Source organism: Talpa occidentalis, unplaced genomic scaffold, assembly GCF_014898055.3.
Source record: "Talpa occidentalis isolate TD23 unplaced genomic scaffold, MPIMG_talOcc4v2.1 talOcc4.14, whole genome shotgun sequence".
Lineage (NCBI taxonomy): Eukaryota > Metazoa > Chordata > Mammalia > Eulipotyphla > Talpidae > Talpa > Talpa occidentalis.
In genome coordinates, this window is record NW_023601433.1 from 43,278,784 (window position 1) to 43,295,065 (window position 16,282).

At 47.4% G+C, this 16,282-nt stretch overlaps 1 protein-coding gene across 2 annotated transcripts in view; it reads right to left on the reverse strand.

Annotated features, from left to right (window-relative positions):
- Nucleotides 1-16,282, reverse strand: part of SLC35F3 (solute carrier family 35 member F3) — a 341,959-nt gene that overhangs the window by 93,483 nt on the left and 232,194 nt on the right. Inside the window, exon 1 of one of the 2 annotated variants that reach the window (XM_037510404.1) lies at nt 8,998-9,351. The exons of the other annotated variant lie outside the window; for it this stretch is intronic. Coding sequence (XP_037366301.1) covers nt 8,998-9,073 — 76 coding nt within the window. The 5' untranslated portion in view covers nt 9,074-9,351. Of the gene's footprint in view, nt 1-8,997; nt 9,352-16,282 lie in introns of those variants that run through there. 2 annotated transcript variants of the gene reach the window in all.

Sequence of the window (16,282 nt, forward strand, 5' to 3'; positions counted from 1 at the left end):
CCTCATTCTCTAATAACACCTCCCTGCTAATAACCCCTTGATGTATTATGCTCTTGTATCTTCAGTCTAACCTTGCATGTTAGTTTTGGGGGCAAAACAAGGTAGATTACACAGTCTGACCCAATGGTTGTGCTGACAGACACTAACTGTGGGGTCAAGCATCTTCCTTTGCCAGTGTCACCTCCAAATGCTCTGTTCATGCCATGAATATTCAGAAGTGCTGGGAGACAGCTGTGTTCTTGCCAGTTGTGTTGCAGGAATTGCTTCCCTTGGGCATTTGGGGAAACTGCATGTGTGAAGGAGTGTCCCTTACACACAAGCTATGGCCTGGTGAGATGTAACCACACCTGTTGAGTCCACTTCCATCCTGAGTTCTCCAGTGTCAGGCAATTTACTGCCACCATGGTCAGTTCTATCACCTGCAAAATTACACTGGATGCTTGTCTCCTGCCAGGGGTTTGTAAGATAGTCCCACTGTTCTGTGAAGAAAAGCAGTACCCAGAGGCCATGCCTGCTCAACAGAAGGATACATTGGAGGTCTGCTTGGCTGCCAACTCATTCTGAGGCCAAAGAGAGTTTTTCATCTCATGAGGCGTCCATTGCTCTCTACGAAAATGAATTGGGTGCTGTTTATGTTTATGTAGTGAAAGTCATTTCTGTAAAAAGCAAAAAAGATTGGAAAAATCATTCATTTAACTTAAAATTCTCCATAAAATGGCACTTCCAACCTTTTCAGTGAATTTTTTGGGGGGTGTCTCTTAATAAATGGACCCTAAGGGAGAGTATGCTTTGCTAGGGAAGGTGTGAACACAAAGTCAGTATGTGGTAATAAGCTGGTAACAGTATTTTGATAACCTCTTAGAAGAAATAACTGCATTGGATCACTAGGTTAGAAATTAGATACTATCTCCTATTTGTTTACCCCGGTGAATTGCTTAAGTCTTTGTTGGAAAGTGATTCCCAGAGGCAGTTTGTAGAAAAAAGAAATCATGGTAGGTAAGTCTTTTTTAAAAACCAAAATGATTTTCCTGGTATGGACACAGAATTGGGAGGTGAACCATGACTGTCCTTTTGCAGGTAGAGTAGGCTCGTGTAGGCTCCTCCTCGATCCCCCTAAAGCAGTCTGAAAATTGGTCTGAAGCAGGCCTAAATCTGGCTCAATTCCCTACTCTCACCCCCATTTCAGTAAACTGAGCAAAACATCCATGTTGTCATTTCTACCCTACTTCCTGTTTCTTCTGAGGTCCTGAATTGTTCCCGAACCTCAAATACCACCATCTGATGCAGTGGTATTAAGACAATCCTGGAATGTACACAGCCTAAGGCAAACATGACTTGTGAGCAAATGATTTGAAATGGGTAAGCCTTAACTAATGCTGTTTGTGCCTTGGGGGAAGGAAGAAATGGATGTCTGCTTTGGGAGGGGAGCAAGGACCTTCTTTCAAGAAGTTTGAGCGGGAGGGAATCAGTTTTAACCCAACTGCCCCTAAAAGTCATGGCCTGCACAGCCTCCTGGAATCCCACTATTTTCTACGACATGGCTTTGAATTCTTTCACATGCCACAGTCAATAAATGAACCCCTCAAAAGCCAAAAACATCATTTTCATGGCCTGAGCACACATGTCCCGACATAGCAGCTGCTTCCCATTTGCAGACGGAGAGAGGTTTTGGTGTGGATGACTGTGTGCGCACAGCTTGTTTCTGATGTTTTCTCCTTGCACAGGTGCTTCAACCCCTGTGTGGTTGGCACTTCAGCTCACAGGAAGAATTAAGGTTTCTCCAGAGGACAGACTGCAGTGAAGACTGGTGGTCTGGGCTCTGTTGGATGGAAGCCCAGTGCTGGAACCTCCTCCCCAGGAGGAGAGCAGGGCAATATTTTAACTCATGCTGCTGGCTATTACACAGTTCATCTTGAAGACTGTTTTCTAAACTATACTGTCAGTTTTCAGCAGATAAAAGTATCTTAAATATAAGGCAGGACTCAACTTGATGGGTCAGGGACCAGAGTGGGGTCAGCCTTAGGGTGTTGACTGCTTCCTAGACTTCCTCTTCCACCCTAGGACAAGCCTTCTGCATCAGTTGAGGGTGAGGTAGCTGAGCTAATCCTAGGCAGTGAACCTTCCCTATGGAAAAAGGTGGTTCAGTCCCAGGCCATAGCTGGGAGTTGCACAGCTTCTCAGAGGTATTTTTTTTTTGAAGATTTATTTATGCAAACAAGAACTGGGGTATAGGCCAGGTGTGGGGGGTGAGAGGATTCACCAGAGACAGAGTGGGGAACAGAACAGGTGGATGGACTGAGACACACTGCTGAGGGGAGCAGCAGGTGAATCAGGAGAGATCTGCTGCGCCATGTGGGTAGCTCCCTGGCTGGCTGGGGATCGAATTCATGCTGCAGAGGCTGCAGACAGCTTCACAGGTTGTATCTTAACCCCTTGTGCCACTAGAGAGGCCCCTCGGAGGTATTTCTATAGCTTATTTTGAACCAGTCCTATCTCAAGTCTAATGGTTTCCTGCTGCTGAAGCCCCATGGAGCAGGTTGTACTCACATAGGTGGTCTTTCCTCCCCCAGCTTAAATACCAAATGCCATGTCTGAAGTTAGGTGCCTTTATGGACCTATGGGGTATATGGACACGACATATACCCCAGGATATCTTTCTCATCCGTCCTGGGTGCCAATCCCTTAGAGCTGCCAACTCGAGCTAGTGAAGGCTTCTAATCCCATTTTAATCATAGCTGCTAATGGATGAGTTATCTGGTAGATTCAGAAGGCCTCTGCTGAAGGTTTCTGCTGAAAGAGCAGATGGAACGACTATTTCATTTTCTTTTCAGGAACACCATCCAGGCTCCAAGAAGTGAGGTGACATGTCTGATATATTAATTAGCTAGAGGAGGGGCAGGAAATGGAGTGTACTCACCCTCACCAGTGTTCCTCCCGGTACACACTTCCCCCCGGTTGCATGATGTCTTAACCAGTGAAAATGTATCACTCGCCAAAAAGGCTTTTAAGAATTACATCTCTTCTCAGCTCCCCCAACAAGCTCTTCTGAACCCTTTCCCACCTCTGCAGGCCTTCAGCCCCCATCCATCTTTTTTGGCAGAGGATTCCACTCCTTCGTTATCAAAGTTACCACCAGCACGAGTCCTCGGCTCCTTCCCCCCCACCTCCCCATTTCTGTCCTCGCCCATCCTGATTGTCCTGTATCCTTTTCAAGGTTAATGATGCCTTTCTCTTGCCTTGTGCTTTCTGCCTCGGCCAGGCCGCTGCTGCCTGTCATCTTTCTCTTGAAGCAACCTCAGGTCTGTCCTGGAACCAGTCTCCTTCCTCCAGCTTAGAGAAATCTGTTTCCACCCTGAGGATGGCGTCTCTCAGCTCTCACTGTCAAACGCCTCACCAAGTGTCCTGCAACTGTCCTTCCTCCAACACTCTTAGCCCTTGTAATATGGCTTGCAAACCAGTAAGCACTTATTTATTTTTTAACAAAACCACCCCATCTGGCTGTATTTAATGCCATACCACACGCCTTAGTTTTCCTCCTGTGATTTCTGTGATGCCATCTAACAACCTGTGTTCTCTGGTCCAGCCAGCTTTCTCTTCTGTGCTCCCTATATCCACGATGTGCACCCACCAGAGCCTCTGGCATGTCTCATTCCCACGGGGCCATCTCTCACCTGATATGTCCCTGAGCTCTGAATCACCTTTGATGGCGCCCTTTACTTGCAACTCTGTCACCATGACCTGTGCACTCCTCATCTGACCTGTCTTGTCCCGTGTGGATGGCATAGTGCTGGGGATATGCGGATACCACAGGGCCACTGGCCCATGTATTATTTAACCTGCGCTGCTTTGTCACCTCGCGGGGATGTCTGAGGACAAACGAGGCAATCAGGTCAAGGACTTATGGGAGCAGGGAGCAAATCCTATCAGTTATTGCCACTAGCTGAGGCTGCTCTCTCCACTGGATACTTTCCAGGAGTGTCCTTCAAACTTCACTGTGACCTTCAGAGCACTTGCGTGCGGAAGCCTGTGTGCATACACACACACACACACACACACACACACACACACACACATCCATGCCTGATGGAGATGTCACAGGTCGAGCCCATTTCTTATGGTTTGTGCTACATGTTGGTATTTGGGATTCTATTCTAATTCCTTTATTAAAAAGACATTTGATAAAATGGATTCGTGACCTATTTTTAACACCTACGAGACTATTTTCTCAGACTTCGATGGTGCCATTCTCTCCAGTGTCTCCACCCTCCTGTCTGTTTCAACTCCTTCTCCTGAGCCCAGCATGCAGGAAGGCTGAGAGTTTGTCAGCAGAAAGCCCATCTTAGCCCTTCCCTTCCCCACTTGCTTAGATAACCTCAGTTCTAGCCCCTAGCTGACTACTCATGGGTCTCTCCTAACTCTGCACCCTTGTCTGCAGGGCTGCCTCTGTTCCTACCTCCTACCTGTGACTACAGAGGACAGAGGCCCTCCTCTACCAGACACCAAGGTTGTGCTTCCAGAAGGTCAATGCTTATGAATGTGTGCTCATTTGGAGTTTGGTGATGAGAATTCTGAGATCACATCCAAGCTCAGAAGGAAGAAGTGTCTTATTTGTGTCATTTTTGGCAAAATAAGGATAATGGTGGCAAAAATGGCTGCCTAGGGTCCATCTGTGTCCCGGCCAGAAGTGGGCTGACCCTCTGCCTAACTCTGCTAAACACCATTCATTTTCTACTCCTTTCCTAGAGTTTAAGAATGACCTTTCAATGTGCTATTGTTATTTGTGTTAGATTTTTCATTGCTTGAAAGCTTTGTTCAGTGTAGAATTAGATATTGGGTTTAGGATTCCATTTCACTCCTCTTAGCATCCTCAGTAACATCTGTTCATTCTTGTACACCTATTAGGTAACATTTTTGATCAATACATGAGTCTCTTGTCATTGAGGTTTCAAACCTGGGCAGGATTTTGGGGTGTGGAAACCCTTTGCTGGTGTGTATCAGGATTTCTCTCAGATTGGGACAATAGGGCTGACCTCCATACACACAACCGAGCACCACAGATGAGTCTCATCCCACATATAGAAGCAAAGTATCCAGACCCACTTGGGGCAGCTGAGACAGGCTGACTGTCCTGGAGCAGAGGCTTCAAGGAGATTATCAACAGCAGAGGCCCCGTGAGCCCTGGTGGGGGTCCAGACCTCAGTGACCTTGTGGTGGGAGTTGGAGAGTACAAATGTTTACTCAGCACTTACACATCCACCGTAAGTGGAACTAATTCTCACTGCTACTCACATGAAACAGTTGTGCAAAGACTTCCAGAATTTTGGAGTCAGATTGAGGGCTGGCACCCTTGCTTCCTAACTGCTTGATCTTAGGTGAATTTCTTTAAGCCTCAGTTTTCCCATCTGTAAACTGTGGTAACATTTACCTTTCATTTGAGAATAGAGATGGAGCAATCTCCAAGCAAAGTGCTTGTAATGTACTGGATTCATTAGCAAAAGCTGTTATACTCAGGAGTGTATTTCCAAGTGAGAAAGCTCTTTCCCAGGGAGTTTTAATCATGAGCTAAAGCTAGTTCATTTAGCTTGAGAGGTGGCCCCTGACTCAGTTTATCTCCACAGCCTTCCTCTTCACAATTCTAATGCCATGGGCTTCTTGCAGGAATTGCTCAACTACTAATCCCTACTGAATGTTATTCTGCAGAACATGACTTAGCTGATTGTGAATATTGATGGTCCTAGTATTCTGCTAAAGACATGACTGATTAATGTTCAGTGTGTGTCTGTTCAGAAAGCCAGGAAAAGAATATGAAACAATATATGCTGTCGGATAGGACAAACACCATCAACTTGGCTGAAAACCTCTTTTCAAGCCTCAACTTCTATCCATGGCCCAGCTGCACGCTCTCATGCTTCTTAGCCAACCCTGCACACATGCCATTCCCACTGCCTGAAACAGCCTCTCTCCCTTCTGTGCCTCATCAGTTCTCTCACTTCAGTTGTATAGCCTCCAACCCAGAAGTCAATAGCCCCAAGAAATGAATCTTTCATTTCCAGGGTCTTCCTCAGTAGACAAAAAGGCACAGTAGGGATGCGTGAAATATTTGGTGAGAAATAAAGTCATCTTGTCCATCTGTGTCTGCGTTCAACCAAGCACTGCATTTTCTGTTGTGGTTTTATATGTGCCATATGCTGACTCCTTTCTTCTCCTTAGAAGACACCTTCCACAGACTAATAAATATTCATTGCTGGCTGCATTTTGTCCCTGCGGTCTGTCTGCCATCCACACAGAAACAGCCACAGTATAGGGACTACCTTGCCCCATGCATCCAAGGCAAAACAAAATGAGTCAACACTTCCAAAACAAGAACACAAGATGCAAATGGTTTCAAAAAATAGACCGGAAGCCAAACTGAACAAAAATACCAAGGAAAAAAAGACGGGAGAGCTATATGTAAGCCCAGACATCCCAAGGGCAGGTTTTTCTGAACTGCAGACTCTTGATATGTAGCTATCATTCAGGAAAGGGGAACTGGAAACTTTCTAGTTATCACTGAACTCTACAGATGCTTCTAGATGTCCCCACACATGTATTCTGAGAGCAGCAAGGTTTGCTGAAGGTGCAAGACAGTCTGACTGGAGGACCGCCAGACATTTGTTAAGCATCTACTGTGAGCTAGACATGCACTAGGTATTGCCACCTACCCTACACCCCACTGCATTCCCCAAGTCAGCCGAGGTAGGTGGTTACTTCCATCTACAGTTGATAAATCATAAATGTAGTTTCCTCCACATCAAGTTGTGCAGGGGGAAGAGTCTTGACTCCCGATCTGTCCAATCCTCAGTTTAATACACTCTCATTGCTCACAAGCATTTATACGCAAGGTTGGTTAAACAACCCAAGCCCAGGGTTTGCCAAACTTATCTGTGGGAGCAGGAGAGCTAGAGTTTGCCTGCCACTAGCCGTAATGGAATGGGGAGGGGGTATCCCAATTTTCATTTCCTGAAGGCAATTCCAGGCCTGGCTGGGGGAGAGTGTGACATGTCACTGCCTCCAGCTACACTTCTGAGGTCACAGCCACCAGCTGGATGGTCTCACCAGGAAGGTCCTGCACTGATCTCCAGTGCAGGTGGAGCATGTCCCGTCTGGGTGGGCTGGGGGCTGCTGGGGGAACACCCTGCTGCTGGAGAGCATACCACCCTGCCTTACTCAGAAGGTTGAGGGGTGGGGAACAAGGTAAATTTCCATGAGAACCCCAAAAGGGAACAGTGTCTAGCTTGCCTGGGACAAATATCCAATCCTTCCCTCTCCAACTCACAGAACAGAGTTCAGGCATGGTTGAGAGACTAAGTCTAAGACTGGAATGAGGACTTAAGGAGAAAGCTACACAAAACAACCTCTTGAAAACGAGAAAGGTAAGATGCAGGTTAGCAGAAAATGATTTTTGTCCTCTACTGTGTTATTTAATTCAGTGCATTTGGACAGCTCTCCATGTCTGTACAAATGCATTTATCTTACTCTTTTAAATAGAGGCATGGTTGGAGGAGTTTATGCCTTTATTGATCTATCCCCAAATAATGAATAGAGATTCCCCTCAATCTTTTTCTACTACAAACACTGCAGTGACTACCCTTGCACACACATCCATGCACGGGAGTGTGAGACATGCCTACAGGGAAATTTCCTAGGTTTATAATTGTTGAATCTAAGTATACACAGCTAGCATTTTTGATAGATATTGACGAATTGCCCTCAAAATGGTGTTCTGAAAAGCATGACTTTTTTTTTTCTTTTTTTAGAAATGCCCGTGTTTAGGCTCACACAGCCCAGAATTCTATTCCTTTGTCACCAGTCATAAACGGCGGGTCTTGGACAAGTTGATCCGCCTTTTTGGGCCTCATAGTCCTCATCTGTAGAAGGGGGTGATGGCACTGGGCTGACCACTGGCAGGCTTCTAGATGGGCTGAGTTTGGAACACACAAGTGCTCTGCTCGCCTGTGCCTTGCTCTCATTGGCTCTCAGTTTCGCTGTAACAAACACCAACTCCCAGGGGGAGACAGGGTCCTTGGAAGCCATCATATGGAGGACCTGGCTCCAGGCTGCAGTCCCTGGTGCACAGAAGCTGGACTCTGAGCTCCCAGCTGTCCTCACATTCCCCGAATTGAGGGATCCCAGTACAAGCAAAGTGAGGGCCTAGAATGGAAGGGGTCCGCTTCCCCTCCCTGGCCCTCACCTGACCAACTTGGCCAGCTCCAGGGAGACTTAGTCATTCTACCTCTGCCTCCTGGGAGGAGTTAAGGACGAGACTGGGCTCTCTGCTCCCCCCACACCCACATTGGAATGACAGCTGTGTCTGAGTAAGGCATAGTTCTCCAGGGATATTGGTGGGCTCCTTTTGGTCTCTGCCTCACATACTCTGAGTGGGGGTGGTAGGGGGTGGAAGGACATGTTTACAGGCTGGCATTGGTGGTGGCTTTTCACCTGCTGGCCCTGCCAGTTGCCACAGAGCTGGGCAGTCACTTCCCCGGTGGGCTGCATAGGAGAGACATAGCCTGTAGCTGCCCTCTTCTGCCTTTACCAGCAGAGCAACACCTCTGGTCTGACTGGGGGTGGGGGCAGGGGTGCATGGGGAAGTGATTCTTCAAATCCAGGGGACCAAGTGTGTATGTATTGGGGGGCACTGGTTAGGGTCTACCAACTGGCAAGCGCCTCAGGATGGGCAGGGGAGAGCTGAGGTTGCTGCTGCTGTTGCCAGATGTGCCAGGGCAGCACAGCACCAGGACCCCGGGCAGCTTTGCGACCCCACAGCAGCTCAGGGCAGCTAAACAGCTGCCCAGCTGCCACCCCCTCACAGGCAGAGTGGCGCTGCACTGCAGGCAAGCTCCTGGGGAGCACCGCAGCACCCACAGCCAGGCAGCCCCAGGGTAGCAGCAGAGTGTCAGCCCCCGCTTGGGTGCTAGGATCTGAGTCAGGCAGCCCCCCCCTCCCCCAGGCCATTACCTTCCACTTTGGTGAGGGTAAGGACCGGACTGTTGCAGGCGCTGAGTGGGGCCACCCGGGCCGAGTGCTTCTTCATGATGAGCCGTCCGCCTGCAGGAGCTCCGCCACGGCTCGCCTACATCCTGGGGCCGGCTGAAGCACACGGCTCGGTCCCGGGAGCCTCCTCGGTGGAGGAGCGCTAAGGGCTCGCCGCCGCTCAGCTCAGGCCCTGCGGCCCCAGAGTGCCGGCGGCGCCCCTGTCCCCGCGAGGCTCACTGCGGCGGCCGCCCCCCGGAGCTCATCTTCCCTGGCCACGCAGCCAGCTACTCCACACACGCGCGCACAGCCTCCTGCCTGGAGCTTGCTGCAAACTCCAACGTCACGTACAAGTGCGCTCCCCTCCCCACTCCCACCCCACGGGCTCACCTGCTCCGCCCCCCGCCCTGGGACGCCCAGCCCCGTGCAGCCTGGTCCCTCCCTCGGAGCCCTTCGGAGCTGCAGGCTGGCAGCTCCTCCGGGCAGGGTGGCGGGGTTGGCCAGCAGCTCCCCAGCCGCTTTTGAGTACTACGCCGCGAATGGGAGGGAAGAGCCTGCGAACTTAGCCTCGGTGTTTTCACAGGTTTAGAAAGGAAGGTTTTGACTTTGGAGAGTGGACATCTCCCTGGAATATCCTGAACTGTCGGTTTTTAGGCAGTCAAAAAAGCCCGAGCTTCCCAAAGCTTGCATGAACTTCTTTTAGAGTCTAGGGGCACATTTTTTCTGCCCCCGGTGGATATTTTTTTTTTTTTGGGGGGGGGAATATAAAGTCTACAGAAGTGAAGCAGACACAAGAAAAAGCAAAGCAGCCACCAGTAAAGAAAAGCATTTCTGCTCCTGCCCCAGTGCCCCAGTCCACGGTGGCCAAGTCCCCAGGGAAGCGGGGAAAGCTTCGTTTCTGTCCGGCTTCCAAGTTGTTGCTGCAGCAGCAGGTCTCATATTTGTCTCTGCAGGCGCTGGTCTCACTACTCCTACTCAGGCCAGGCTGTAAGCTACTGGGTAATGATGCTTAGTAAAAAGCAATGACATACCGATTGTACCACTGGCTGGGACAACCCTGAGTGCCCACTGAGTCCCCAGGGGCATTGATCCCATGACAGTGCATTAAAAATGCTCTGCCCTCAGCCCTGAAGCGAGGGTGTACAGGGCTGATGCAGCCCTAGAACTCCAGGAACTCTAGGGGAGTCTTATGTGTTCAGCCATCAGTTTTGGTCCTAGCTTCCACTGGGAAGCTGAAGGTTTGGTGGTGATTCAAGGGGGTTTTGTTATTTAGTACTCTGCCATGTGGGCCTCTCAGTGGAGTGCTAGAGGCAGACTTTAGAGCTACAGACCTTCCCTAGCTTGGCATCTACCAGCTGTTTCTGGTGACATCTACGTGCATACTCCTAGGTCTTTGGCAGAGTTCCTAGAAGTTGCTTATCAAGTTGGTACTATTCCTTGAGTAGCCCTGATGAGCAGAAATATCCTTGGTCTCCAGACAGCCAGGCCGTTTCAGGGTTGGTTCCTCATCACTGTAATCCCAGGAATGGTTTTATGGTCTCTGCAGAGCCCTCTAGTGGAAGCCTCCATATTATATGCTTCTACAAAGTTACTTGTCCCAAGACCCCTCGATGACACAGTAAGTCACTAAGTCATTTTTTGTAGACGTTAAACACAAATAAGCTCCAAGCAAGAGAAGCTCATGTATTAAGGACCTTTATTACAATTCAAATTCCTATATATTATTTCATCAAGTTCAATCAACACAATAGATACACAAATCACATAAGAGCACCCGCTTTTGAGCACTTTCTATATATAGCAAGTAGCTTGTCAAGTATTTTGCAGAAATCATTCCATTAACTCAAAGTTCTGTAAGATCACCTCATTTTATGCACGGAGAAACTGAGGTTGAGAGGTTTAATAAAATGTTCCAAGTCTAGAGAGTAACTAGCTGAGGAGGGATTTAAATTTAAGCCTGAACAAATTAAATTTCTGCAGTGATATTCTTTTTTAAATGTAAAAATGCAAGAATTTGATAGAACTAATCCAATTCAGGTGGGAGGTACAGGTCAAGTAATCCACAATCTGCTCTCTCATTTGAATGTGGCACGGATGATTGAGAGATAGTGACCACTTCCTGGAGGTCCTGACTGTGCTGGTCTATATGTCTCCCTTGGCACTTCCAATTGGCTTGTCCATACTCATTCTACTGGAACACAAAAACTGCTCAAAAAATGTTTAGAGATCTACTTTCTGCTTATTTCAATGCTGCATACAAGACAGATAACAAATATGAAATATTCCTGTCACTTCACTCATTAAATAGTTGTTAGCCAAACCTTTCTCCTGTGCCCCCTCAGCATATCCAAGGACCTTTTGGTATCTGAGCAGTCCTCACCTCCTGTGTCAAATTCTGCTTGTCATAGAGGAGGTACCAATTATCATCCCAACTTTCTCCACTTAATTTCTTGCTATATGCTATTGTCTTCAGCCTTGTGCATTCTCTCATGTTTAAACCAAGAAAATCTCACTTTCCTTTCCCTAGCAAAGACAAAACAAACCCAAACTCACAAAAACAAAAGCCACCCACACCCTTTCTGGGAGTGGGTGTGATGGAGATGCATATTTATAAATAAAAATTATCCTCGAAAACTCAGTGTACTGATATGGGCACACTAGTATTTCAACATTTTTAAAACTCTAGACTGGAGTTAGGCTTATAATGACCCAAGTCAAGAAGACCCAGAAGATTATGTAAGTTCCCCACTAAAAATCCCAAATCTCAAATTGCAAGGAAAAACAAGTGCTAATTTCAAAGACACGAAGTATTGATGGAAACACTATAAAGATCCAGGCTAGCACACTAGTTATTTGACCTCTGATCCCTGTTCCTCTTTGGAAGGTATGAACATGAGCTAATAACTGAAGGATGTCATCGCATATCTACCTGTCTTAAATTTACTTTTACAGGAATTAATCAAAAAGGGGAACTGGGGAAACTTTTTTTAGGTCATATTCATTAGCTCTTCCCTGTCATCTTCTAAAAATGTGTGGTATTAATGGTTTGCTCAAAGCCAAACATTTCCTCAGCTCTACATGAGATGGCATCTGTTCTGATAGAAGCCTGTTCTTTGTCACTAACCCCACTCTTGTTTTTCCTCTTTTCAGGGATATGGTTGGGGAGGTGGATAGGATATTTAATGGCAATTTGTGGCAATCCAGTAGGTGGGTTTGTTTGTCACCACTGAAGTGAGTTCATGAATGGATCCAGAACCAGCAGACTATGATACAGAGCTTCCACCACAGGCTGAGTATTACACTCCTTGGTCTCCCCCAACGGCCTCTCTGCCTACTGTCTACTTCCCACTCACAACCATGAGAAGAAAATGAAAGAGTCCAGAAAATATGAAATAGCCATTTGGTAGTAGGAAAAACTGGCTATCTTTAAATTGCACCCCTCAGATAGGGCCCCAGCCATGACCTTTTAGAGAAAGGCAGACATGCTTAGGATGAATCATCAGAAGTGAGTACATAGGACCTGGCTCTTTCCTCCATTCTGAAGTCTCACCACCTTTCTTGATGGTACTGAGTTCCAGTTCTGGTCATAGATTCAAGCTCCATCCTCTAACTTGTGTTGTCCAAACAACCTGTCTGGCCTCCCTGGACTGACTCATACTTCTGTCACCCATTGTGGACACTGGCCTATGCCCTCTATACCGACAGGTGAATTGCTGCAGTCCCACTGCATCATTTCAAGAAGGCATTCAGACTCTTTGATAGGTGTTAAATGTCTTGAGGACACATCAACATGGAAAATGCCTAAAAATACATGGCCAACAGCTTCCATTTGAGCTCCAGTTCTGCCAGTAAGACTGGCCAACCTCGAATGTTCGCCCAGCCTGCTCTGGCCTCTGTATTCAAATGGTGTTTCCTGGTCTGTGTAAAGCAATGCCTCTTTGATCTGTTGAGATTCCATGTTAGCTTGACTGGTTTTGAAAGCCATTGACTGGATAATCTCCAAGGTTCTGTTTAACTGTAAATTTGAAGTATATGATATCTTACAGACAAGACAATTATCGATACCAAAGAAATTAAAGAAATCTTATCCTTCATGAATATCTCCAGTTAAGTAGATGCTTGCTTAAGTGATTTTTTGGGACATAAATGAATATGTAATAAAATACTACCCTTACCACAAATGAGTACTTTTTTGTTATTCATTTGCTTTATTTTTTATCATGGTAACACTGGTTTATAACACTGCATGCGCTGTAGAAGTATAGGATCACAGCCTTCGGGTGTATGTCACCAAGTCACACCAAGGGCTATGCCACAGGTATAGTGGGAGCTGAGCAGGGGAAGCTGCCCTGGGAAATGCCCTGGGAGAGCAGCATGGTCTGGAGGCAGCTTCTGGATGGACAGCTGAGCTAGGCAGGGCCTCCCTCTTGGACCTTCAGAGCCCTAGCTAGGCATTAACAATGAATGGAGAAAAAAAAAAAAAAAAAAAACTAGTGTCTTGTCATTCCTTGAGTATCTGCTGTGAACCATTCTCTTCCACCTTGACATGGACAAGCAAGGTTCCACTGAAATTCTCCTTCCATACTGAATACATCTACAGTTTCATTTGGCAAGCAGTTTAATCTCTCCATGTTCATTTTTAAAGTGGAGATAATAGCTACCCTATAGTGTTGTAAAGGTTAATGAAATACATGTAAAGTGTTTATTATAGTAACTGGTAACTGACAAGTGCTTAGACCATCCATTTTAAATCTATTCCACTTGCTTCTCTAATGGAGCAGGCCATCTCTGGTGCCTAATGTATAGCTTATGTTTTACGTGCTCAAAGCAGATAGGCAGGAGATACTCATAGGCCCAGAACTAGTTTTCTAGAATTCTTTAATCTCCCTTCCAGACTACCCCTTTCTGCCTGCAAGATTAAGAATGACAAAGCCTTCCAAGGAAGTGTTTTTGAGGCTAGGACTCAGGACACAAGGCAAGTAGAGAGATCCGAGGCCATCTCATTCAGGAATAGTCTCTTGCTGGTGTTCTGGGTGATTCATGGACCACAGCTGGACTCCTGTCTGATGACTTGGCAGCGTCGGGACCAGAATACTGACCTACTTTGGATCCTTGTCACCACCATGGGCAGATTTCCCTCGGCTGGTGTGTTTCCAAAGGTGAATCAAGAGGATTGATTGGTCATCAGACTTGGCTAGAAAAACATGGATGTGTTTGGGAAGGAGCCTGCTCTACGTTTGTTTCTGGGTACAGGGCAGGCAAAGTCCCACAGGCAGGAAGTATGTCTCATGAGGACAAAGGAGGCTGGAAGTTGAGCAGATGCTTTCAGAAGTCCTGATCTGAGATGATCTGAGATCAGAGCTTCCTCTAGATGCAGCCCGATGCATTTCTCAGAAGGCAGGAGTCTCCCTGGGCCTTGCCCTGGGGCTACTTGTACAGCTTGCCCTTCAAAAAAATCCACAAATGTGGATTTTCTTGTAAATATGCAAACTGACAGTATCAAGCACAGCGCTGTACTATTTTTTCTAGCTTACTTTACGTGAAGACACTGTATAATGCATGTAACGTACACAGTAAGTGCTCATTTGTAACAGACATTTCCATAAAAGGGCAAGGTACTACATTCCCCACCCCACTTAAATAGGGGAGGAGCCGAGCAGCCAGAAGTTATATAACCTGGGAGGCAGGTGGCTCAGGGCACAAGGGCACGCTTGCTTCTTGGCAGTTTTGGACTTGCACCAGGGACTTGGGGGACCAGGAGGAGAGACATGTAGAGACACTTGGGAAAAGATGTGGGTGAGGGATGTGTGGGAGGCTGACAATGGCAGCTGTTTATTTGTGCTTTGATTCTGCTCCTCTTGTCCCAGACTTGTCTGGCCCCATTTGCTCCCTTCCCATTGTTCACTGCCAGAGGCGCCTTAGACTTGTGGCAGGCTTTCAGGCCTCAATGGCCCTGCTTCGAGCCAACCCTGTTGGACTGTGGATTTACCCAAGAGGGGTTGGGTAACTTTGGGCATTTTACTGGGAAACTATTATCCTTTCTTCTCTCTCTCTACACCATAATTTAATAGAGTTCTCTATACTAAGTGTTGCTTTGTCTTAAGCATACAAATTGGCAGATCCTTAGGAGTTTGCAAGTTTGGGGGTTCTGAGGTCCCCCTTGGTTGTGTGCTAACACATTGACTACTATGCTAGGGCTCTGGTCAACAAGTAGGCTACTAAGTTTTGGAGGAGTCATGCATTACCCATGATTTTCTGTTGCATTGAGGGTTAACCCCTCCTTGCTACCCCCATGTAATCCAAGGATCAACTACTCTTGCTTCAGCTTCCTGCTGGGTTGTCAAGGATGGGTGGCGGTGTCCTGCCCACAAATAGAACCTCACTAAGCATTGCTGAACACGTGCAAAGTCACTAAGGCAGAAAGAAGCAGAAACTTGCTAGCGGTTTAGATGTACAAATAGTTGAGTCCAAAGGCCGATTTCAGCAGGTCTGCTGGGGCAGCTGCAGTCAGGATCAGCTTCTTCCACCAGCCTCTAGAACAGCCCTTCAGGAATTCCTGCCTACTTGTCAGAGTAGCTCCTGGAGCACAAACCCCCTTTGTACAGGGGGTCTTGGGCACCCTGCCCTTCAGTGTCTGGGTCCAATTGGCCTCCTGAGACATTGGCTCACCATCCTGATCCTCCGCTTAGACTGGTGGATCTAAGAAAGTGCTGGGTCTTCTGATGCCTTGGCCCAAAGCTGTCCCTCCATACATCCGAGAATCACCAGAAGCCTCTAAGGATCATGGGGACTCATGAGTTTTCTTGTGTGTATTGTGCAGGGAAATTTTGGGAGGTACCTAAAAACTAGTTAACATGCCTCCACCTCCCTATAGTTTCCTAGTTCCAGCAGCTCCTACTGTCCCCTCACCAACATGGTACCCTGACCTTCTCCCCTCCATCCACAGGGCTCACATGCAGACATGTCCTCACTAAGCAGAACCTCTTGAAGTATCCTCTGGTGACCTACCCAGGAAGGGGGTGCCCCCTAGAACTACAATGACTAAAGTCTTCCTTCCTGCTAACCTTACTTCCCTGAAGTCTTGGTTGGCCTGGGCATGTTTTGCCCCTAATGAGGAACTTCCTGTCACTGTGGGTGCTCCTCACACAGCAGCCCAGCTCACTCACAGCCGTGTGTTGGCCTCCTAGCCAAGCTGCTCTCACTAGGAATCCTCAGGCTCTGCCCCAGGCTTACTTCAAAGGAAGGGGGGGCAATGGAAGCCAGATTCCTG